We start from the raw sequence: 25,665 nt of genomic DNA, 5'->3' as shown, positions 1-25,665 counted from the left end.
CTGCAGTGATTCTCAAAATTTAGGCAAGGGGAATGTGTTACTGTACCCATTCTGCTGTTCACGAAGAAGCAAATACCTCTGTTCAACAGGTGGATCCCAAACTATTAGGTCGCTGGGAAAGTCATGATTTTATTTTATTTTTTTAAAGATTTTTGCTATAGGGCATGCGGTCACCAGAGAGACAGAAAGTTAGAAATCACCCCCTAGGGGGAATGGCCATGCTGCAATCCCTTCTCCTCCATTCTCCTCTTGGGATTTTGGGCATGCATGTACATGTGCCCAGTGTGAGTTTTAAGCCACAGGGTCTGGGACTTGAACCACGGCTGACTACATGGGAGTCCAGGCAAGGTAACCATTATGCCATCTGCTGGTCCCCATGATACATTTTTCTACGCAAAAACGCGTCATGACTTTCCTGATGAACCAATACAATGCCAAGACATTTCCACAGCCCACTCACCCACTTCCTATCATTAAATTCATGCCCAACTTCTCATTTTTCAACACAACCAGGCCTTACTGTCTTTAGGGAGCTTAGATTAGATCACCATCATATTCTCTGTGATGCTCCTGTGTGTGCATGGAACAGTCTCTTGGGTAGGGCCACACATTTCAATAAGCACATACCTATAGTTCCATGCCCAAGAAACTCTGGGGAAGACCAATGTAATTAAGTGACAGAAGGCACATTCGGGGTTCCCTGGGACTGGGATTTGGGGGTGCAGACAGACAAAAAGGGGCACAAAGGAGCTTTCTGACTGATGAAAATGTACCATCTCTCAACTGTGATGACGAAGGCTATGGGGGTACATACATTAATAAAAATTCAGTGAGCTGGGTACCTGAAACGCATGCACTTTGGGGTATGTCAATTATATTTCAAAACAGTCGACACTGCTTAAAGCTTTAAAGAAGTGACTGCTCCACCTGGCATGCCTGCAAGCTCGCCCTCATTCGCACTTGCTGAAGCGGGAGCTGAGGCATGGGAGGTGTGGGTGGGGACCATGAGACCCAAGCCAGAACACTGCAGATGTGCAGGCTGCCCCAGTGCACGGAACACTCTCCAAGATGCCGGCACCGTGAGAGTGCTTGTGAACAGGAACTTATGAGGCAGCAGGGTCTGGTGACTCTGTCGAAGGTGGGGATGGAGTTCGAGATGAAGGAAGCTCAGTCAAAACCAGAGATGACAAGAAGTGGAGAAAAATGAGACTAAAGGGCCCTGACATCCCCCAAGAAGAATTTCTGCCCTTGCCTTTGTGATTCTTGATTCACATGTATTAAATAGCCCCCAAAGTACATGGCCAGAGCTAAGAAAGATGGCGGTGTCTCCATCCAAGACACTGTCGCACTGCATCAGTCTCTGGCTCCCATCCATCCTCCTGCACCCCGTATCCTTCCATCATAATCTAAAAAGCTCAACAAATCAGCTAAGGACTCAGGCCCACATGTGGACAAATGTCAATATTTTTTATCTTAAGTAATTATTTATTATTATTATTTTAAAATTTGCTAGAGGGCACATGAACTCACGAGAGAGAGAGAGAGACAGGGAGGGAGAGAGAAAGTCGTCAGGTCCAGGACTCAAACTGTGGTTGGCCGTGTGGGAGTCCAAAGCCTTGACCACTATGCCACCTGCTGGCCCTGTCCACTAATTTTTTTTTAATTGCCAGGTTTGCATAATCACACACAATGGGGGAGAGAGAGAGTGAGTGAACTTGTCACTGGGGTGTAGTTATACCACAATTCTTTCCCTCCATTTCTCCTCATTTCTCCATCCCATCAAAATTTTGGACATGCACACAAATGTGCCTGGAATGTTTTTCAACCCACCAGGGCCGGGATTTAAACTGTAACCACTGCGGTATGGGGCCAGCCCTATACCACAGTGGTTATAGCAAGAACATGCTTTTCTCAGCTCCCCATCTAACAGTAAAACGAGTGAATAGGAAGTTATCTGTCCCTCTGCCAATACTCCCAGATATGTCTTCCCTGGTCCCTGCCGCGAGCCCACCTACTAAGCAAAAGGAGCAGATGTTGGGCCAGCTAGTGGTGTGGCCAGCTAAGGTGGCTGTATATCACATGGCCGGCTATGCGGTTTGAGTCCTGGACCTGGTGGCTTGAAAAACACAGTAAGTACGTGTGTGTGCACCCAAAATCCTGAAAGGAAAAATGTAAAAGAAGGGATTGTGGCATGATCATCCCCCATGGGGAGTGCTTTCTTGCTTTCCTTCTGGCTCTCTCTGGTGAAGGCACATGCCATCTCAGAAAATCAAAAACAAAAAAGAAGGGACTCCCATGTAGTGGACCACAGTTCGAGTCCCAGACCTGGTGGCCAGCCTACTTTCTCACTTTCTCTCTCTGGTGAGCACATGTGCCCTACAGCAAACTAAAAAAATAATAATAATAATTAAATAAAATTAAATAAAAACTTATTTAAAGGGGGGTTGGCCATCCAGGTGGTGTGGTGGTTAAGGCAGTTGGGTCCCACATGGCCAATTGAGTTGAGTCTCGGACCAGGTGGCTTGAAAAGCATGCTGAGTACATGTGCATCTGTGCTCAAAATCCCAAGAGGAGGATGGAGGAGAAGGGAAAGCGCTCCCCATTTCCTCTGGGGAGTGATTTCTCTCTTCCTCTCTCTTGGGCAAGTACACACTCCTTTTAGCAAAAACCTAAACAAAACAGAAAAGAAGTGGATTTGAATCACCCCAGGAAAGGGAAGTGGCCATGGACCCTTCGCTGGCATATGGCATACGTTACCTGTCGGCACTAACAAAGATGATCTCAAATTTCTGGCCTGCCTCCTTGATCTTCCGATAGGATTCCACCAGGACCCGGGTGAGGCTTCGGCAGGGTGGGCACTGAAAGACATGAGCAGGACCCTGCAGTGTGATACCGGCTCGTTCCCCAGTCCCTCGCCAGGAGAGGCCAGGGAAGTGAGATCTAAGCAGTGTCAGACCACAAAAGCCAGCCCATAAAGGGAGGAAATAAGCTTGTTCTCTTTACTGGTGAGCACTCAGGACTGGCTCGTCCCCACCCCACGCTGTGTGCTGCAGGCTGCCCTTAGAACGAAGCCCCTCAGGGACCATTAGAAGTCTTGTCCGAATGGGTTAGAAAGAATATCCTTCAGGTCGGTCAGAATGAGTCCTTTCCTTGCGGCTATCATCACTCATAATAATGAGTACTATGGCATGCCAACAGGCGTCAGGCGCAGGGAAGGCAAGAGGGCCAGGAAATTCCTGCCAGAGCAGTCCCAAAAGTCAACCACCACGGGGTTCAGGGGTGACACCACTGCTTCCTTGTCTGGCCTAGACCAGGACCCAACACTCACCCAGTGTGCAGAGAAGTAGACCCCCACGTGAGACCCCTCCAGGCTGCTGCTCTCCAGGGACTGCCCGTTATTTCTGAGCAAAGGCCCAGCAATAACTTCCCTGAAGGGTTTAGGTCCCCAGGGGAATTCCAGACCTGAAAAGAGCAACAGGTGAGAACGTTAGGGCTCTTCATCATGGCCTTAGACGTGAGGAGGCACCGGTGTGTTTGTTAACGTACCCACAGGGTCTGCGGCTGACACAGGAGTCAGAGTGGAACTCACCTCTGGAAGAGGCCTACCTCCCCCCAGGGTGTGGTTCCAAACCCTGGATGATCACAGGATCCATCCTTCAGAGCCTTTTTTTTTTTTTTTTTTAAAGAACCATTTATTTCTATTTTATTTATTCATTCATTTATTTTAATCTGACCAGAGAGAGAGAAAGGAAAAGTGAGAAAGCGAGCGATCAGGTCCGGGGCTCGAACCATGGTCAGCTATGTGGGAGTCTAGCGCTTTAACCACCATACCACCTGCTGGCCCCTCTCAGAGGCTTTTGAAAAGGATAGATGTCCACGACATACTTTGAGTCTAGAGATCGAGGAACAAGACATAGATGTGTGATCAAAACAAAACAGGGCCAGCAGGAGGCTTGTAGGTTAAGGCACTAGACCCCACATGGCTGGCTGTGGAGTTCGAGTCCTGGATCTGGTGGCTTGAAAATTACATTGGGTGTGCGTGTATGCATGTCCAAAATCCTGAGGAGAATGGAGAAGGGATTGTGGCATGGCCTTCCCCTCCCAGGGGGTGATTTATTATTTTCCCTCTCTGTCTCTCTCTGGTGAGTTTATACACTTTATTTTAAAAAAATCCCACAAACAGGCTCCCCAGGAACTCTGATGGTGAGCCAGATCTGGGGGTCACCACTTGGAGTATTAACTGTGAGTTGGTCAGTCTGAACGCTGGCTTCTCAGTGGTCCTCAACTCTGACTGCATTTCAGAAACACTGAGGATCTTTAGGATGTACTGTTCCTATGCTCCACCCCAGAAATTCTGATTTAGCTAGTCTAGGGTGGGGCTCAGGGAACCAAATGAGAAATCTAATAAAAAAAAAAAAAGTAAAACCCACCCAGCCCAGATGGTCAGCATTCTGATGACACTTAAGCTCGAGGCAGGAGGAGTAAGTCACACCCCCCCCCAACAGAACAGTGTTTTCTCACGGGGTGGTCCTCAGACCCCTGCCTCAAAATCGCCTGGGGGTGATGGCGGAAGAAGCACCAACTTGTTAAAAATGTAGGTGGCCAAGCCCACCCTGAAACAAAAGAAGCCAAAAATCTCTAGAGGTGGAGCTAGGGATTCAGCGTTAACAATATTCAGGACTCTGTGTGTATGTGTGTGTGTGTGTGTGTGTGTGTGTGTGCACGCGCATGTGCGTGCGCATACTTGCTGACTTTTGGAAAGGTGCATGCTTAGTTCTACCCACCCTGAATTTCAATAAGGACGATTCTTTGAAGCAGGTGAAATTCTACTTTTTAAAAGGATTATTTTATTTAACTTTATTTATTATTATTGTTATTATTTTTCATTTGACTAGAGAAAAAGAGAGTGAGAAAGTAGGCCATCAGGTCTGAGATTCAAACTGCAGTCAGCCATGTGGGAGTCCAGTGTCCTTAACCACCATGCCATATGCCAGACCCCACAGGTGAAATTCTTCTTTTTTTTTTGGAGAGGTTTTTGCTATAGGGTGCGTGCACTTGCCAGAAAGACAGAGAGACAGAAAGCGAGAAATCACCCCCAGGGGGGATGGCCACGCCGCAATCCCTTCTCTACATTCTCCTCTCGGGATCTTGGGCACACACGCACACGTGCCCGGCGTAGTTTAAGCTACTGGGTCCAGAACTTGAACTGCGGTTGACTACATGGGAGTCTAGTGACAGCCATTACACCAACTGCTGGTCCCCTGCAGGTGACATTCTTACTGGGAAGATTAGTGATCAGGGTTTAATCCTTGAATTGGATCAATGGAGGTGGAAGACAGTGGCACGATGGTAAAAGGTGACACTCTCCAAGGCAATTTCGCATGGGAAGGAAGGTTCCTGGTTTAAGTTTGGAGACCTCCCTGAGTGTTCCAGGTACACGCTCGTCCATGATCCAGAGCTGGCTGAGGTTGGAGGTGGATCACAGAGTCAGGACCCTGCTGGATGTCATTCTGTCTGTCTCTCTCTCGGTCCATCTTTCTCACTCTTGGAAGAAGTAAATAAACTTAAAAAAAATAATAAAATAAAAGAGAAAGAAAGAGATAGAAATAGACATAGGGGAGATCTTACAACCCTTTTATCACTCCAGGCAAGGGGGTTAGAAGCAGACATGGAGTCATGGAGTGTGGTGGTCAGAACAGCCCACCCTGTGCAAGGCGAGCCGGCCAGCAAGGTCAAGGCCTGCAGGACTTAGGTAGCACCGGGAAACGACATGGTCATTGATGCTGGCACCAGCAGAGAAACACAGAGACTGCACCTGCTACGGTACTGTTTGAGAGTCCCCCTACACCTTGCTCTTAGCCTGCTTCTAATTGTTAAGGTGATAACTGCCATCAAAATAGCATTAGAGGGTCAGCCAGGTGGCATGGTGATTAAGGAGGCTGGATCCCACATGGTCAACTGTGTGGTTCGAGTCCCAGAATGGTAGTTTGGAAAACACACCAGGTGCACGTGCATGCATGCCCCAGATCCTAAGAGGCAAATGGAGAAGGGACTGCAGCATGGTTATTTCCCACGTGGGTGGTGATTTAGCTCTCTCTCTGTCTTTCCCTGGGGAGCACGCTTGCTCTGTAATTAAAAAATAAATAAGAAATAGTATTAGAAGTCAGTATTCAGGCTCAAGGCTTTTTCAATAGCCTTCCTGGCCCTCAAAAGCTGACCTGTCTTTTTCACATTCCATCTCTTTTGGCCAGTGAATTAAAATCCCCAGGAGGGACATTTTGATTCATTTAAAAAATCTTAACCATGACCTAGAGTATACAATAATTCCATCAAGACAATGTTTTCTATCCACGTAAGCTCACTTACATGTATTTCATTAGTACTCCTTCTACCAGCGGGGAGGAGGTTAAGGTAGGGGCACGGAAGGGTAGTTGGGTAACGGTACGGAAGGTTTTACCTTCTGGGTCATCGCGGATCACTAGGAGCCCATTCCTGCACACGACCTTCCCGGTGGTGGCGTCTAGGAATATTAGTGATGGAATGTTGGAAATGCGGTATTTGTTCCAAAGTTTAAGCTGCAAAAAGAAAAATAAAAGAAGAGGGCTAAATGAATGGGATACATGAATAAAGTACACATACTTGAATAACTGACCCAAAGCAGGACAGCTGGGCAAAGGGGACCGTTCACTACAATACCACGTGCCCCTGTGGTAACAGTCCGGAGGACCCCGAGTCTCAGCCAGCCTCAAGTCACGACAGGCTGATGGGAGATCACTTCTCCTACCTCTCCTAAGGAACTTTCTCTTAAAAAGCACAAAAATGAAGATGAATCACACATCTTGAGGACACAGTCAGATCCCCAGAAGGTGTTTAAGGAAGAATGTTACACTCGTCATTACAGTCTCTCACCCTATTGGCAGCCAATGGCAGCCAGTTGCTCCGTCATGTCCCCTTAGCCCTGAAGAAGAAAGACCAAGTAAAATAACTAGACCCAGGGAAGGTCCCGGGTTTGCATCCTGAGGCCTCCCTGTCATGGAAGAAATTTAAGAAAATATTACTTTTTTTTTTTTTTTCTGGGGGGGGGGTAGGTTTGCTTTTGTTGTAGGGCACGTGTGCTTGCCAGAAAGACACAGAGAGACAAAGAGACAGAAAGTGAGAAATCACCCCCCAGGGGGGATGGCCAGGCCGCAATCCCTTCTCCTCCATTCTCCTCTCGGGATCTTGGGCACGCGTGTACACACGCCTGGTGTGGGTCCAAGCCACTGGGTATGGGACTTGAACCGTGGTCAACTATATGGGAGTCCAGTGACATAGCCATTACATCAACTGCTGGTCCCGAAAATATTATCTTAAAAAAAAGAGAAATCTGCCTCTCAGCACTTCACCAGGTCTCTGCACACAGAACACCACGGTCATCGTCTGCGTGTGCTGCTGGGCCTGCCAAACTCCAGGGCAGCGATATCCGGAACCAGCCCCAGCCCTCGCTCTCAGAGCTAGCTACTCCAGTCTTCAGGCTACTGGCAGATCCTCAAGGTTGGCTGCGCAAACTGTAGAGGTCCAGGGCCTGAGAAGAATGAGGCTGAGGAAACGGAGGCAGCAGCCAGGGCTAGAGGTCAGGTCTGTGTGGGGTTCCATGTTTGCTCACTGCCATCGGGGGAACATGGTTTAGGTGGCCCACTGGGTTCTCGGAACTTAACTGCCAGGCCCCAAAAAGCTGCATAACTACATGAAATACACTCCCAGAAAGGAAAGGGACAAAGGAAACTGCAGAATGGCCTGGCCTAATGGTTAGGCCTTTCGAGGGCCCAGGGCTCAGACAGGAGGGCTGGCACCTGGGCACCTGCAGAATGGGCAGGAATGTGTCAAAGCTAAACAGGCCTCAGGGGCAGCTCCATGATGCATGTAATACACTGTTCAAGATAAGCCAGATTCTACACAGTGACTGTGGTTCAAATCCCTAGGCAAGATGGCCTGAAACACACTATGGGCTAGAGAAATGGAGGAAGTGGATCTCAGTGCGATCGGACCATATGGAGGGTGCCCCTCTCTCTCTCTCTCTCTCATCCACAATACACCATCATAAATAAAGAAAGAAATTAGGCACAGGAGGCTGGCTTCACTCAGCCCTGGGAAAGGCACATGGGGCCGTGGTTATTACTGCTGTTAATTCAATCCCATGCAGCAAGGGAGTAGGGCGGGGTAGGTGCCAAGAAATTCTAGGCCCCCTATCCATGGAGGCCTGTATCTTGGCAAGGATTGTGGAACTCTCCCTCCCCACACAGGGTGGGCCAGGCCTTCACCACGCACATTTTCCCACCCCTGCATTTCCGGTGGGCTCACAAAACCTGCTGGGAACTCAGAGGAAGGGGGACTCTGCACAGTCTCAATGACCACGCCTTCATCATTCCAGGGAAACTCACTAGGAATGTGGATTAAACACTTTTTTAAAAGTTTATTTATCTCTGTGGGGGTTGAGGGAGGGAGGGAGGCATCCTAATAGCATCTTCCCATCATGAATCTTCCCCCAGCCTCAGCCAGGCTGCATCCTGGGCACCTGGGTACTCGCCCAGCATGTATGGGAGGTACTAGGATGTGAACCCAGGACCCTCCCATGTAGGTTGAGATGTGTTACCATTGTGCCACTACTTCGCCCCCCACTGTCCTGATTAAATACTCTGGAGAAGGGATTAAGACTGGCCCAAGGCCTGGTGGTTATAGGAGTCAGACCCCAGACGGCCTACAGACAGCTTGAGAAACACGCCAGGTACGTGTGTGCACTTGAATCCTGACGGGTGGGGAAACGAAGGGACGGTGGCATGAGCATTCCTGTGAGGGGTGTTTTCCTCTCTCTCTCTCTGGTGAGTGTATGTTCCTTCTGGCAAAATATTAGAGAGAGAAAGGGCAAGAGAAGGACCTCAACGGCAGAAGAAAACCATCCTGGCACTGAGGTTAGTTGGTAAATTTGCTGTGCAAGGATCCAGTCACGTAAATTTCTTTTAAAAAAAAAAAAAGATGATTAAGATTTTGGATTTTTCTGATTTAAAAAATGATTCTTGAAAAAAAGGGAAGTAAAAGGACCAGCAGTTAGCGTAATGGCTATGTCACTGGACTCCCATGTAGTCGACCACAGTTCGAGTCCCAGACCTGGTGGCTTAAAACTCACACCAGGTGCGTGTGCATGCGTGCCCAAGATCCCGAGAGGAGAATGGAGGAGAAGGGATTGCAGTGTGGCCATCCCCCCCGGGGAGTGATTTCGCGCTTTCTCTCTCTGTCTCTCTCTGTCTTTCTGGTGAGCGCACGTGTCCTATAGCAAAAACACTTCCCCCCAAAAAAAAATTTAAAAAAGGGAAGTAATCATTGGGGGGAAATGGGGGAAATGGGGAAAATGGCAAACCATAGAAACTGAGATAAAACCCCCATGACTCAGCATAGAGGAATGCTCAGATCATTTTACAATCCCACTTAGAGGCAAGTGAGGGGCTCCTTTCCTAGGGACCCTCACCATATGGTCACTACCATTAGGTTTTCCTTTTTTCTTTCTTTCTTTTTTTGCTACAGAGCACATGTGTTCACTAGAGTTAAAAAGAGACAGAAAAAGAGAGAGGGAAAAAGTAAGAAAGCACTCCCCAGAGGATATGGCCATGCCACAATCCTTTCTCCATTCCCCTCTTGGGATCTTATGCACGTGAGTACAAATGCCAATGGGTGTTTTTCAAGCTATGTTTTTATAAAGCACCAGGTCAGGGATTCAAACCACGCAGTCAGCTATGTGGGATCCAGATACCTTAACCTTTGCACCACCTGTTGGCGCAGTTTTTCCAATTTGATAGGAGAAAATACCTTATTTTTGTCACTTTTCTTTTGCCTACTGATGTTTAGGAGACATACTGTTGTAAATACACTGTTTTTCTCCCCTGGTATATTTTGCTTTGCTTTTAGTTTTTGCTATAGGGCATGTGTGCTTGCCAGAGAGAGACACACACAGAAAGAGAGGGAGAGAGAAGTGAGAGATCACCCCTCTGGAGGATGGCCCAGCCACAATCCTTTCTCCTCCACTTTCCTCTTGGGATTTTGGGCACTCATGCATGTGTGCCCAGCAAAGCCCCTGGGTCTAGGACTTGAGCCTCAAAGTCAGCACGTGGGATCCAGTGTCTTAACCTCCACGCCACCTGCTGTGCCCACCCTCAAGTATGTTTTATAACTCGAAATATGTAAGTGCTGAAATTCACTCAACAGATATTTCCTGAGCACCTACTAGGTGCCAGTCTTAAGCACAAGAGAAACAGGTAAGAATGAGACAAGTGAAGTTGATGCTCTCATGGAACTTCTAGTCTAGAGGGAGAGACAAACAAATATGCATGGAAAAATCATTTCAGATGCTCACAAGGAAGAGCAAGACAGCACAGGAGGGTATACACATTTTAGAGTGAGCACTTGGGGGACTGTCTCTGGGTAGGTGGAGTTATGAAAACAGCTGACCTAAATTTATACTCTTCAGTCTGAATAGGAAACATGCTACTTGCAAATAGAGACAATTCTACCTTTCCTTTTCCTTCTTTTTTTAATTGCTAGAGGGTGTGTGCACTCATCAGTGATAGAGAGACTGAGAGAGGGAGAGGAGAAAGCGCCCTCAGAGGTGCGTGGTTGCACACATACCCAGTATGGTTTTCAAGCCACCTGGGCTGGGATTTGAACCACAGACAGCTATGTGAGATCTGGCTCCCTTAATCATTAGGCAATGGGGCTGGCCTCTACCTTCTTCATTCAACAATAATTATTTAATTTTATTTGTTATTATGATTTTAAATTTGTTTTAGGACATGTGTGCTCAACAGAGAACAAGAATGAGAGCAAGAGAAGGAGGGAGGGAGGGAGGGAGGGAGAGAGAGAGCAAAGCAAGCTGCCAGGCCCTGGACTCAAATCTCAGTCAGCCATGTGAGAGTCCAGTGCTTTAACCACCATACCACCTGCTGGCCCCACAAGCTGCCCTTTTCTATAGAACTATACTGGCTGGAACTTCCAGAATAATTATTAAGCAGTAAGCATCATTATCTATGTACCTGAGTATAATGGATAAATCTGTAATATTTTACTATTAAATATAATATTGGCCCCTGGATCAAGACAGGGGCTAACATGTCTATAACATGACAAGAAAAAATAAAGACTTTGATAAACTTTTTGATTAGAAAGTTTTTTGTTTTTTCGTTTTGCTATAAGGTGTACTCACTGCGGGGGGGGGGGGGGGAAAAAAAATCAACCCCCTCCCGCAGGAGGGATGGACACACTGCAATCCCTCCTTCTCCATTCTCCTCTTGATATTTCAGATATACATGCATATGTGCCCAGCGTGTTTTCAAACTGCAGGGTCTGGGACTAGAACTATGCATATCAGCTATGTGGGATCCAGTTGCCTTAACCACCACACCACTCACAGACCTAGCCAGTACCTTTTAAGACTCTAAAAATAGAGATGCTATCTCTTCTTGCCAGAATCTTCAGATAACGAAGAACCCAATTTCTTCTGGGTCTCTCACACAGGCAGAAGGACTCCCTGCCCTGCCCCAAAGCACCCAGATATCTTTCCTTTCTGAGAATCCGCCTTGGAGCAGCAAGAAATGATAACTTCTGGGACTCTTATCTCCCCCTGCTCCCTAGGGATCCTTTCCTTTCTTTCCCGGGTCTCAGGAAGACAGGAGGTCTTGGCTTGTGTTTTATGCATTTGTTGTTGGATCCTTGTTTCCAAGTAAAGCTCCACTGGGTTACTTGGGGAAAAAAATTATTTCCAGACTCACATGTGACACTGAGAAGTTGATCCTTCCCCAGACAACACACCATGGCCTAATTTTACATGCGAGTGTTTCATTTAGGAGCTTAGTCACCCGTCCACGAGCTATGACTGTGGACCAGCTAGGGACTATGTTGCTCAGGTAGGGGCATCAAGGCTGCTCGGCTCTGAACAGTGTGCAAGGCACAGGAATGATCACTCCCACCTCGCTGGTTTCGATACCCAAATCAGAATTATGTTAGAGAGGTCAACGAGGCATGCTTGCAGGATGCTATTAAGCTGCCTGACAATGAGAAATGCTCGAGCTTAAAGAAACAATTACTTTATCTCCGTGCCTTTTCAAATGTGGGTGAGACATCTGGGGTCCACTGAAGGTTTTCAAAAAGACCTCTGACAGGGCCAGCAAATGGTGTGGGGGTTAAGGCAATGGACTTCCACATGGCTAACCACAGTTCGGGTCCCAGACCTGGTGACTTGTTTTCTCGTTTTCCTTCTTTCTCTGTCTTTCTTGGTCAAGTTTAAAAATAAAAGTAACAATAATAATAATAATGATAAATAAAATTAAACAGATAATTTTTTTAAAAGGCCTCGGACAACAGTAGTTGCATAACCATTTTGGGATAAGAGCATTTTTGAGGGTAAGAGCTATGAGTGCTTTCACCAGAGAAAAATGCGCAAACACGAAAAAGTTTGTGTGATTTCAGAGTTCAGGAAGCCCTTCAAGTCTGTTGTGAAACCTGTCTGATGGCAGGTCTAAGGGTCCCAGACAAAGATGCCCCTGTTTTAAGAGTTCTTTCAATGTGTATCTTGACTGGGATTCAACTGGAAGAGCTACATATTGTCCATCTTTTTTTTTTTTTTTAATTATTTTGGGACCAGCAGTTGGTGTAATGGCTATGTTGCTGGACTCCCATGTAATCAACCACGGTTCAAGTTCCGGATCCGGTGGCTAAAACTCATATTGAGCACGTGTGCGTGCGTGCCCAAGATCCAGAGAGGAGACTGGAGGAGAGGGGATTGCGGCATGGCCATCCCCACGGGGGCGGGGGAAGTGATTTCTTACTTTATGTCTGTCTTTCTGGTGGGCGCACATGCCCTATAGCAAAAACCTCTCCAAAAAAATAAAAAGGAAAAAGAATTTTTTATTTATTATTATTTTTTTCATTTGCACTCACGAGAGAGAGAAAGAGAGAGAGAGAGACAAAGAAGGCAAGCAGCCAGGCCCTGAATCGTCCATCTTTATTCTTGCCCTTAAAATTTCCCCTAATAAAGGGCCAACAGGTGGCATGGTGGTTAAGGTGCTGGACTCCCACATGCTGATCACAGTTTGAATCCTGGACCCAGCAGCTTGAAATCATGCCAAGTGCGTGTGTGTGTGCGTGTGCGAGTGCCCAAAATCCTGTGAGGAGAATGGAGGAGAAGAGACTGCGATGTGGCCATCCCCCTAGAGGATGATGTCTCACTTTCCTTCTCTCTGTCTCTCTGGGAAGCACTGCACCCTATGGCACAAACATTAGAGGAAAAAAAAAAATTCCTTAAATAAAATGAGCATTTGCCCAAGACCCAAGATGATGCAACAGTGAAGAATGGGTGACAAAAAAATCATACTCTTCTACCTCTGCCACCATGTTCCTAAATTCACCCAGTGAGGACCGCCTGCAGTCTAGTTCACTCCTTTGCCTTCAGGATAGTAAATACCAGAACCACTCAGAGTTAACTTTTTTTTCTTTTAAGAATTCCCCAAGAAATGAGTTCACATTCTTCCTGAGCATTATATTGGGGCATTTAGTGATCAAAGCTTCCTCATCATCTTAAAGTTCCTTCTAGGGAAGAAACATGGCCGAGTAGAAGAAAAATGGGCTTCCAGCCAGCTGTGGTGACATTGCAGTGACATGACTCTCCCTGATACTGAAGGCTTTTTTTTTTTTTAAAGAGTCTTTTTGCTATAGAGTGCGTGCACTCACCAGACAGACAGAGAGAGACAGAGAGATAGAAAGCGAGAAATCACCCCCCAGGGGGGATGGTCACGCCGCAATCCCTTCTCCATTCTCCTCTCAGGATCTTGGGCATGCATGCACATGCGTCCAGCGTGAGTTTAAGCCATCAGGTCTGGGACGCAAACCGCGGTCGACTACATGGGAGTTCAGCAACACAGCCATTACGCCAACTGCTGGTCCCAATACTGAAGTCTTATGAGAAGGCCCTGGTTTGAGTCTTGAGGGCTCCCTGTACACACTGGGTTGAGTGTGATCTGAGCTGGCTGGGGCTGGAGGTGGGCTGCGGAGGTGGGCTACAGCGTAAAGTCCCTGCTAGGTGCCTTCTCTCCTCTCTCAATAAATAACTGAGCAACTGAAAGAAGAGAGGAAGGAAGAAGGGAGGAAAGGAGGCATAGAAGAAGGGAGGGGGAAAGGAAGGAAGAAGGGAGGGGAGGAGGGAGGGAAACAGGCTTCAGAGACGCTGGGCTGACACCTTATTAGATGTCAGTGGGTGATGCGGTACCAGACTGGGCAGGTCACGCCCCCTCTGCGGGCACAGTAATGCTCACATCACAGGATGAATGAGACTTAAATGAGGTGGCGTGCGTGGAGACACTCCGTAACTCTAAAGCACTGCACACATGGGACACATCATTAATATTTGAATCCAATTTATGCTTATTTCCCCCTTGTCTTGTCAGCATCCTCTTCAAGAAACATTTTCCTGTCAACTCTGCTTTTAAAGTTAATCAATCAACCACACAGTGAGTAGACCGTGCGGTATGTGAAACCACTCGGAGAACCGGGATTTCCTCCTGCAGGGAGCGATACTTCTGCTCCGAGCACCTTCTGTAAAACACGTCTACATTTTTGGGCCTGTTTTATGTGGTCTGTTTGTCTTCCCCCCCCCTTTTCTCCCCTACCCTACCACCATTTTTGGATTTCTCGATGTTAAAGGTGCACCTGGGATTTTTAAAAATGACTCTGTGGGTTTCGCTTTTCTCTCTACTTAAGAGAGCTCCAACGCCACATCTGACTCTGAAAGCAATCCCTGCTTCCCTTCCTCACCTTCTGGCTTGGCTGCCGAAAGCGTGAAATACAGTACAGTCCAGGGCAGAGGCGTGGAGGACGGGGAAGGAGGTGAGTCAGGCAGTTCCCGTTCCGGCAGCCCTTGAACCAGCAGGTCGGACTGAGGGCAAGTGTTCGCATTCCAGAATCTGCTGGGTATCGGCAGAAAAGGAGGCCAGTGGAGACCCACGGGTGGAGACCCACGGGTGGAGACCCACGTGAGCGCTTTGAGGAGGCGACGCTCGCTGGCGCTGCTACTGCACAGGACAGTGACTTTCCACCCAGTGTTTGCTCTCTCTCGCCAGTGACCATCCTGCCAAAAGTCCACCCCGAGTTCATTTTTTTCATTGCCAGAGAGTGTGTGTGTGTTTATCAGAGAGAGAGACAAGAGAGGAAGAAGGAGAAAGCACTCGTTAGTGGGGCAAGGTCTTGCCTCAATCCCTCCTCCTCCATTTCTCCATCCTGTTGGGATTTGGGACAAAAATGCATATACAGTCACTATGTTTTTTAAGCCACCAGGATTCAAACCACAGTTGGCCATGTGGGGTCTGACTCCCTTAACCACTAGACCACAGGTCTGGTCCAAAAAAGTTTATTGAGAGAGAGAGAGAGAGAAAGCAGCACCTCAATAACACCCCCATGTTGTGATCAGTCCCCAGCATCAGCCAACCAGAATCATGGGCACATGTAATCGCACCTGGCATGCACAGAAGACCTTGGGACGTGAACCCGGGATCCTCCTACATGGCTTCAGCATTACAGAGAACTGCGTTACCACTGAGCCACCACGCCTAACCTTAAGTTCACTCTGATGATATCTTCAACTTGCTCAACCACCACCTTCTCCCACAGCTACCCAAAGGTCAGGTAACTCTAGTAGAGTATGTCACAGCAGAAGCCCGATACCTAGACATCTATGTGCTTATAGTTAGCACACCACATTCAGAAGCAAGGCAGCCAAGATGAAAAAGCAGAAAGACAAGACCATATTAGCTCAACTTGGTAAAAATCAAAAAGGATGACAACACAGGCTATTGAGTTACTTGGAAGTTTCCATTCCTTGGTCTTGCAGTCAGTCTGGCTAAGGATTCCAAGATGTGGTTGGAATACCATCCGAGGTATCCTGGCCAGAAAGGCTCCAGCTCTGACAGTGACCCACAAAACAATGAGGCAGCTATCAAAAGGAACAGGATTAGAAACTGGCAAACTGTAAAAATGCAAACAAGAAAGCCCAGCTCATCTGAAAGGCGAGTGGAGTTAGTCAGCACCCACAGATGCCACAGGGAAATGCAACCTGCTGAGTTCTGAGAAGTCCCAGCTCCCAAGGGTGACACAGAATCTGCCTCTCTTGCCAAGGATTGGGTCTTGCACTTGACCAGGGTGGGGGTGGGGGTGTTGTCCTAAGCTTTTCTTTCTCAACAGCTGCTGAAATCTGTGGGATCAAGCCAAAGCTAACACAGATGTAGGATTAACCAGTAAGCCCCTTGGCTAGGGCAACCGGAGCCTTCTCAGGTGACTTCACCTCTGCCCTTCCACCAACACTGCCCAGACAAATGCCATCCTTTCTGGGACTAGCAGGTGGCATAATGATTACGCCGCTGGACTCCCACATAGTCAACCATGGTTTGAATGCTGGACCTGGTGACTTAAAACTCACACCAAGTGCATGTGTGTGCAAGCCCAAAATCCCAAGAGGAAAATGGGGGAGAACAGATTGTGGTGTGGCCATCCCCACGGGGGTCGATTTCTCGCTTTCTGTCTCTCTAGTGAGTATACACTTGCTATAGCAAAAACCTCTTTTTCTAAAGAATTATTTATTTTATTTCATTCCATTTGTTATTATTTTAATTTGACCAGAGAGTGACACAGAGAGAGAGAAAGGGAAAATGAGAAACCAAGTTGCCTGGTCCAGGACTTGAACCACGTTTGGCAAATGGGAATCTAGTATCTTTAATAACCACACTACCTTCTGGCCCCACAGAAATTTCTCTTAAAACAAACAAACAAAAAAACAACACCATCTATCCTTCCTGTTTGGAAATGGATCTTTAAAAGTGTCCTCAGTGTTCCTAACCAAACATGAACAAAGCTTATAATAAACACAGAGAGGAAAAATTCCCCCATCCCATAGGCCAGCACCAAGGCAGTATGCACACCAGAGGTTACTTCCACAGGCTCTGGAGCCACGCTGCCCAGGTCTGAGTCTGCTCCAGTCACTTCCTAGCTACCTCAGCTAAGCTACCCGAAGTCCCTTGATACCCTCATCTGTAAAATGTGGAAAATGGAACCTCACTGGGCTCCACCTCCACCTCACTGGACTCTTGTGAAGATCAGATGAGTTATCTACAGGGCTTAGAACAAGGCCTGACACAGATCAGAGGTTGAGTGTTGGCTGTGATGGTTAACATCAACTAATATTACTGCTGTTATCCTAGCACCAACTTCTGAAAATTCCAGCAGCACCCTGTCCTCACAGTCCCAGGGTTAAGCCCAGATCCTCAATCTCTTTGCTCTGAAGGTATGTTTCCTAGTGTGTAATTTGACTGACATTCTCACTGACTGGTGTATCTGCTGGCCACGTGTAGTGCTTGGCATGGAATACGTTCAATAAATGTTGGCGGACATATGGAGGAAGGATGGGAGGGAAGGAAGGGAGGGAGAGAACACGATCCTGACTCAAACTGGATGCCTGGCTAAGCAATAGAGTTTAGCAGTTTAAGGAGCTTCTTCGTGATCAAGACTCTTTGCCGAGGACCAGCCTTGGCAGGGGTGGGTTGGGCTCAGACGGGTCCTGGAGCCCCACCGGGTTGGACTCCTCCAACTCTTAGTTCCTCAGGGGCCCAGAATGTTCTTTAAATTGCAGAATGAATCACTCAGAACAAGTCCTAGTGGGACTAGAGCTCTTCTCCCTTTATTTAGTCGTGTCTTTCACCCCTGTACCTGTCTCATCTTGCCATCTCTTCTTTGCCGGGAGCTGACACAGAGAATGGACCAGCATGGGGACCACGAAAAATGAAGGTGGTCTGGGCCAGGCTGATGAGAACCATCACCAGCTTATGAGAGTCAAAGCCCTCCTAGTGGATTTGCAATTATAACACTAGATTTTCGTAGCTAGTTCTGAGAGAGAGCCCCAAGGGTCACAAGAGTGTGAGGTTCAGAAAGAAACAGGTCTACTCTGCTTCCCACAGACAAAGTCACCAGGCCGCACACCCTCCTTCTGGGTCCCTCTCTGCTCCTCCAGGCTGTATTAAGAAGCAAAGATTGATGGAAGGGCTGTGAAACATTTATTCATTTCTGTAAATCTCGGAGCCATGAGGTTTTTTTGTTTTCTTTTTAAAAAGAATTATTTTATTTAACTTTACTTACATATTTATTTTATTTTGACCAGAGAGGGACAGAGAGAAAGACAGTGAGAAAGTAAGCCACCAGATCCAGAATTGAAAACATGGTCAGCCATGTGGGAGTCCAGCACCCTTAACCACGCCTCCACCTGCCGGCCCCAAGCCAGGAGTTTTCTGACTGATTTCCAGCTGACCCAGCTGGGCTGTTGCAACCCAACAGGACTATATTAGATGTGACTTATTCCAAATACTCTAACTGAAGTGCTGCCAGGCACAAAGATGGTGAGAGATCATGCCTACTTTCGGGAACCTTAAAGTTTAGAAGTGGAAGACTGGCCAAAACAGTCAATTTTAGGTTATTTATTTAGGTGGTTGTTGTTGTTGTTTTGCCAAATGGCACTTGCACTTGTTGGAGACAGAAGGAGAGGGAAAGTGAGAAATCACCCCTGGGAGGATGGCCACACCACAATCCCTTCTCCTTTATTCTCTTCCTAGGATTTAGGGCATAGATGCACATGTGCCTGGCATGATTTCTAAGCCACCATATCTGGGACTCGAACAGTGGCTGGCCATGTGAGAGTCCAGCACCTAAACCACCATGCTACCTACTAGCCTCTGTTATGTCTATTTACCACAATGAAAAAAAAAAAAAAAGTGGAGCCATGACTACGTGTGCATAGGCATAACTCAAGGCAGACTGTGCCAACTGCTGGGAGAAATGAACGAGGAGTGCAAGCAGGAAGGCTGGCTCCGCCCTGGTTTGGTAACTACGCCAGGAAGGGCCGTGTGTGAAAGCAAGCACCCTCACTGCTTCCAACGTCCTCTGGGTGGCCACTTTCATTCACAGTCGGGGCAGACACAAGAACCAGCAACTGGTGTTGAGTGTGGTCACTGTTGGTCAGTCGAATCTTTGGTCAACACTCCTGTTTGCTGGGGGGTAGTATGGTATAAATACAAAGGTCAGGACTGTAGTTCTGCAGCCAGACTGCCTGGGTTCAAATCCTATATACCAGCACGTACCATCACCTCTCAGGGTCCGAGTTTCCTCATAAGTCAAAAGAGCATACCAAGAATACTGCTCCGCACTGCTGCTGCGAGAACTAACCCATATGTGCAACAGTGAAAATGCGACTTAGTACATAGTAAATGTTCAATAAATGTTAGAAATCACGATGACGCTGCCTCAAGAGAATACCGCCATTTTCCTCAACTCTTAAGTAGAAAAATATGACATTCCCTAAAGCCTCTGTTTAGCACCCCATGGCAGCTGCAGGGTCCCAGTCTGGTAGAGGAGAAAGGGGAGGACATGACTTCTTTGGTCCTGTATTGATCTGGAATACCTCCAACTAGAGGGCCCAGGAGACAACCCTACGGGGTAAATGCCAGTTACTCTCGGCTGCGTGCACGGGAACGTCAGACGCCTTAAGAGCCTCACCTTGTTTGCAAGCTATTCTTCTACAGCAGAAGTCACTGCTGCTCCTAAGAGAGGCAGAGGATCTGATATGTGACTTCTTCCTTTTCTCTCTTTATCCAAGAGATACTATTCTCAGCAGCAGTCAGCCCTCCACCGGACACATCTCCAGTTTGTAGTGACACCTTAACTTGTCACTCCAGAGTGCAGTCAGATGGACGGAAGATGCCCTGGAACAAAGGGCTGCGTACTATGCTTCTCTTAGGTTGACCACAAAAGCATCGGTGGTGCCCCTTAAGTCTTTCTACAAAGGGACTGCTATGTTCTGGCAGCCCAAATTCTCCACTGCACCAAGACAGGAAGTAGGGTACAGGGGTTAAGAGCACTGGGTGAATCTCAAGGGTTCAAATTCTGACTCTGCCACCATGGGCAAATGACTCAGCCTCTTTGTGTCTCTCTCTTCCACTGTAAAATGGCCCCATGGTCCCTCCCTACTAAGTGGTTGTGAGGATAGATACACATACCAAGTGCTCAGAAACGTGCCTGTACAGATGGCACTCTCATGTGAGTCCTTCTAATAGGTGTTCCGGTGGATTTCACATCGGGAAGTCCACACCAGGAAAACTGACTCAGTACAAGACGCTCGGACTACCAGAGAACGGATAAGCAGTGCTGTGTCCGACTAGGGTGACAGAAACGGCATCGCACGGCCAGTCCCCGCTGGGGCTGAGACCTAGAATAATCCTCACGAATAGACACAGAATATTTTCAAGGGACCTTCTGCCAGAGGGGAAGCAGGTTAACCCTGACAAAGGAGAAGGACAGCCCGGGAGTCTCTCCAAGCTCAGCAAGGACTCTGAGTGGGGCAAACATGAACTGCACAAAAACTGCAATCCTCCATTAGAATCCCACTCTAGACCCTGCCCATGAAATCTCTTCACTTCATCATGTTAAGAGTCTTTCCAGGCTAGTATCCGGTCTGTGGGTCCTTCCTTCTTGAAGTGGAGGAGTGGAAGAACTCCACTATCAAACAGTCGCTTGTTCTGACAAGAGGCAGATGGTAGCCACACCGGTCAGCACAAGAAGGCGCAAAACAAAATACCTGGTGCTCCGGGTGACCCCGAGGCCAGCTCCAGCTGCCAACCCTGGCAAGGGACTGCAGTTTTGTGATCCTGATACTGGAGGCCACAGCAGGTTCTTGGCAAGGAGGGAAAGTGGACACGTGCACCCCTCATTCCAAGGGCACAGCCAGGGAAAGACAGCACACTCTAAGACACCAACCTAAGCCCCCCACTTCCTCATTCTCGGGAGTCTCTCCTCAAGCAACCTGGCTAGTAAACTTCCTTTTAGGTAGGAAAGATGCACCTTCAGGTTGGCTGCAATCAACAAATTAATGAGATAGAAAATGATGGCCACAAACATAAAGGCAAATGTGCCAATGTTTGCTTCTCACCCTTTCAAAGGTGCTGAAATGCAAAACATTTAATTACTCAAGTCCACTGCAGCTTGGAGAGCCCAGCTCCCTTGCAACACCAATTAAGGAGGCTCATTTATTACGCCATACAACTTCCTGCCCTAATGACTCACCCGGCCAGGGGATGAGCAGTTTGCTGGGAGTACAAAGCAGCATATGGCCACGAGGTTCTTCCGGCCAACACCGCCGGAGGGAGGCTGCGCGGTCTCCCCACGCTGCAGTTCTCCCGAGCTGACAGAAGGGATTTCCTAAAGCCCCATCTGGTCTAAAAACCTCTGCTGGGCAGGGTGGTTTGGAACACTAAACGGGAGGCTCGTAATAACAGGCTAGGGTCAAATGCTATAAAGGGAACTTCTAAAGAAACGGCTGGAGTTTTCACATGAGGGGGACCCGGAGCCAGAAAGGGTCTGGAATCTGAGAGTCTGTGTCCCCGCTCCAAAGGCAATCACTTCCAGTGGGGCTAGGGTTTCTGTGGCTTGTGTCATTGTGGGTCCCTCGGCTGATCTGATCAGGAAGGAGTTCAAGTCTGCCCGCAATCGTTCGCTCCGGGTAGTGCCTTTTGCCTTAAACACTGGGACCTTGAAGCAACTTTCTACAAGAGACAGGCCACCACGCACGTTCAACCCAGAACATCAAGTTCATAACAAAGAGCAACAAATTCTGATCGTTCTCACATTACATTTTTCTTCTTTTTTTGGAGAGGTGTTTGCTATAGGGCGCGTGAGCTTGCCAGAGAGACAGAAAGTGAGAAATTACCCCCTGGGGGGATGGCCATGTCACAATCCCTTCTCCATTCTCTCAGGATCTTGGGCAAGTATGTATATGGGTATGGCATGAGTTTTAAGCTGCTGGGTCCTGGACTCGAACCATGGCCAACTACATGGGAGTCCAGTAATGTAACCAGTACACCATCTGCTGGTTCCCTCACATTACATTTCTTTTCTTTTCTTTTTTATTTTTTTAATATTTACTTATGGGACTAGCAGTTAGCGTAATGGCTATGTCGCTGGACTCCCATGTAGTCAACTGTGGTTTGAGTCCCGGACTCAATGGCTTAAGCTCACACTGTGTGCATGTGCGTGTGTGCCCAAGATCCCAAGAGGAGTGTGGAGAAGAAGGGATTGTAGTGTGGCCATCCCCCCTGGGGGGTGATTTCTTGCTTTCTGTCTCTCTGTCTTTGTCTGGCGAGCGCATGCACCAAAAACCTCTCGAAAAAAGTTATTTATTTATTTCCATTTATTATTATTTTATTTTTTTTCATTTGACCAGAGAGAGACAGAAAGGGAAAGTGAGAAACCAAGCCACCAGTTTCAGGACTTGAACCGCGGTTGGCCATGTGGGAATTCAGTGCCTTTAACCACCACACCACTTGCCAGCCTCCACAATACATTTCTTAAAAGTTTATTTTTATTTATGATAGAGAATATGTGCAAGTGTGTATGTGAAAGAGAGAATCACCCTTAACAGGGTCTCATCACACCACACTCCTACCACCAGCTCTCCAGCACGTGAGGATCTTGGGCTCATATGAATTCAACGGGTGTCAAGCTGACTGGGCCAGGGATCTGAACCCGTGGTTGGCCATGTGGCTTCTAGTACTTCTGTGAGTACATTACTAACTGCAGCATTGAGACTGGGCTACACACCAGATGTTTTAGAGCCCATAGGGGTGAAGCATAAAAAGAAAAAAGGAAGCCTAGGAATAAGGATTATATAGAAGGAAGAGTGTCAGTCCTTATAGACTAGGGATTCTGCTGGAGGAATAAGCTTGCAAGGCAGCTGGACCCACATGGGAAAGGTCCTGGGTTCATGTCTTGAGATCTCCCTGAGCACGCCAGACATGCCCATGATCTGAGCTGCCTGAGACTGGAGGTGGACTGGGGCCTGGGGACCTTGTTGGGAATACTTCTCTCTGTCTCTCTCTTTTGGAAGAAATAAATGGGTAAACTTAAAAAAAAATGAGAGAGAGAGAGCTTTCATAAGCTATGAAAACATCGGTTTTCAGATGTGATATGATCCATCAAGTCCACAGCTAGAGAGATTTCCACCCCTCTACCATCCTTCCATCATCATCCTTCTGTGGCTCAAAACCAAAAGACAGTCTCATGTTTTCTTCATTAGATGAACCCTTCCAGGAGACTAAGTCTTACGCTATGCTCTCTCCCCAATGCATTGATGCAGGAGGTACTCGAACAATGACAGTGACAATGGAGCTCAGGCCAGCAGAGCGTGAGGCCTCGCTTCCCACATCTGACTCTGTGGATCTAGCATGAGAAACAAGCAAGTTGGCACTGCAGTTTCACACATTCACCACGGCTCCTAAGCCGCTACTCATTACGCTTTTATCCACAAAAGAAATCAGGCAAATATCCTTGAAACTTTCTTGCATCTTCCAGATTAGGGATGTGACTGCATAACGCTTACTATCCAAAACGCTATCAATTACGAGTGCTAGGGTGAGCATTCCCATATCTACTCTCCAAAAGGAAAATAAGAGCAGGAAGTGTGGTTAGTGAGAATGAGGGAGAAGTGTGTCATGTCAGCGCCACCATCCATACCTGCTCCACCGCGAAGCCAGTCACACTCAGCAGAGCACTCTTGTCAATTTCCGACCTGACTGTTATTTCACCAGCGCTTTCTTTTTTTCTTTGCCCGGGAGGCACGGAAAGCTGTTTCTTGGCAGAACTTTCTGAGTGCCCAGTTATAAACCCCTTGTTACCACTTTCCTGCTTCAGGAAGCCCCCACTGAGCCCTAGCCAAATGACAAGGAGAGGAAAGGAAACATTTACAATGATGTGAGAAATTCCCAGTCTGGGAAAAAAAGATCAAAGAAGAGAGTCATAAGGGACCGTTCTGCACAGAGCCTGGCACGTGAAGGCCCTCCATAAAGTGGACTGGATTTGGTCCAAGATGGTAACGACATCACCTTGCTGGGAATAGCCCAGACAGCCAGGCACCTCCTCGTCTCTGAGCCAGCATCAGCCACACTGCTACGGCCTAGCCTAGTCCAAAGCAAAAGGAACTGAATTCTAGATCAAGAGACTGTTATCACCATGTTCCAAGATGCCTTTATATAGAAATGGGCTAGGGCTTGCATTGTTCCCCTCGGCCAGCTCTTGAAATGAAAGGGTTTCATAGCACAATGAAATGAGTAACAGCGGGGAGAAAAAGAGAGGGAGGTAAATTGTTAGGAAAGTAGAAGACGGGGTGGAAAAGATGAAATTCAAGACAGATGTGTGATAGCCGCAAACATATGTCCTTGAATTCAGGCATCCGAGTGCTTCGTGCAGAATAAGGGAAAAAGAGCTACACACCCAATGTAGAAATAAAAGCAGGGGTAAATACAGAGTACTGCATTCCTCTATTCTTACAAAGACACAGCAATTCACATCCCACTTTCTGCTAAATAAAGTTGTTACGAAGCACCGTGAGTGAAGGATTGAAGATGAAACATCCGTATTAAGCAGAGGTTCTCTGCGGTCCCTGTCCCTCTCACCAGGACATCAGCCACCATCAACTTCATTTCCAATTACTGAATGTCAATTTCTTATCTCCAAAAGGTACTGCCACGGCTTAACAGCAGCAGCATTTAATAAATAGTAGCATTTGCCAGGTTAATGCCTGGCCATTAAGAAAAAAAATTAGGCAGGAAATTTAGATGGGCGTTTCCATCAAAACACAAAAGTCCAAGCCTCTGGCCGGAAAGACATTTTTACAATGCAGCATTAGTATGTGTTGTTTTACGTCTAAGCAGCTAACTCCAAGGGGCCACCGCACAATTGGTTCCAAATGTCTCACACTGGGAAAAAAAATAGAGAGGCCTGCCTCACCGGTTCTCGCTGGTTCACTTCTCGCAGTCTGAGACTTCAGAACATAATGAGAAAGAGAAGAGCGGGTACCTTCTGGGGTTCTAGGTGTGCTAGAGCAATGGGGCGGGGCAGGGTGCAAGAACACGGGGCTGGGGAAGATGGCTGAGTTTTTCTGGGTAGGTTAAAGGCTACATTTCAAGATGCTGCCCAGCAAAGCAACAGGAGCACACCGTGTGTGTGTCTGGTGGTTTTTCCCCGGTAGACATTGAGTGAGCATCCAAAACCTATCAAGTTTTTGTGCCAGATGGTACAGGATAAAAAGATTAAGACAAAATTATCTGCCTTCAAGGGAGGAAAGGAGCCTGAGAAGTAGCACAGCCTACTTCTTCGGAGAGCCCCCTGCTCCGCTCACATCCCACGCTGCGGCAAGCCTAGGGGCAGGCTTACTCCGAGGGCTCCAGCCATAGGCCTGGCAGCAGGTGTGAACCCTTGATCTAAGACCAATCCTCTGCTCTCCTGAGAATTTAGAAATTGAACACAAAGAAAAATTCAGTAATACCAGAGCTTCCCAACCAGTTTGCTAAGGAGAAGCTATAGGGGAGCACCACATTGATCCTCTCAGCTCTTGGGCAGCTGGAGTCCTCTCTCCCTCCAAGTACTTGTTCTCTGGTGGCCAGCTGCCTCTCTCTCTCTCTTTCTTTCCTTTTAAATTTCTTTCCTCCAGGAGTGAGGCAGAGAGGCAGCCTCTCCCAACAGGGAGCTGATGCCGCAGTCCACCCCCCAGCTTCAGGCAGCCCC

General features: G+C 47.6%; 1 protein-coding gene across 3 annotated transcripts in view; it reads right to left on the bottom strand.

Annotated features, from left to right (window-relative positions):
* The window catches only part of NXN (nucleoredoxin), a 220,207-nt gene that overhangs the window by 27,875 nt on the left and 166,667 nt on the right, over positions 1 to 25,665 (bottom strand). For 2 of the 3 annotated variants that reach the window (XM_006167516.3, XM_006167517.3), the window contains 3 exons: positions 6,458 to 6,575; positions 3,329 to 3,462; positions 2,758 to 2,858 (listed from right to left, as the gene is read on the bottom strand). In XM_006167516.3, the coding sequence (XP_006167578.1) occupies positions 2,758 to 2,858; positions 3,329 to 3,462; positions 6,458 to 6,575 (353 nt within the window). Of the gene's footprint in view, positions 1 to 2,757; positions 2,859 to 3,328; positions 3,463 to 6,457; positions 6,576 to 14,832; positions 14,989 to 25,665 lie in introns of those variants that run through there. The other variant, XM_027767885.1, reaches the window with a different exon arrangement.

This window comes from Tupaia chinensis, unplaced genomic scaffold, assembly GCF_000334495.1.
Source record: "Tupaia chinensis unplaced genomic scaffold, TupChi_1.0 Scaffold144899_1, whole genome shotgun sequence".
In the NCBI taxonomy this organism is placed as follows: Eukaryota; Metazoa; Chordata; class Mammalia; order Scandentia; family Tupaiidae; genus Tupaia; species Tupaia belangeri.
The sequence above is the reverse complement of the archived record's forward strand: the minus strand, read 5'-3'. Positions and strand labels throughout refer to the sequence as shown.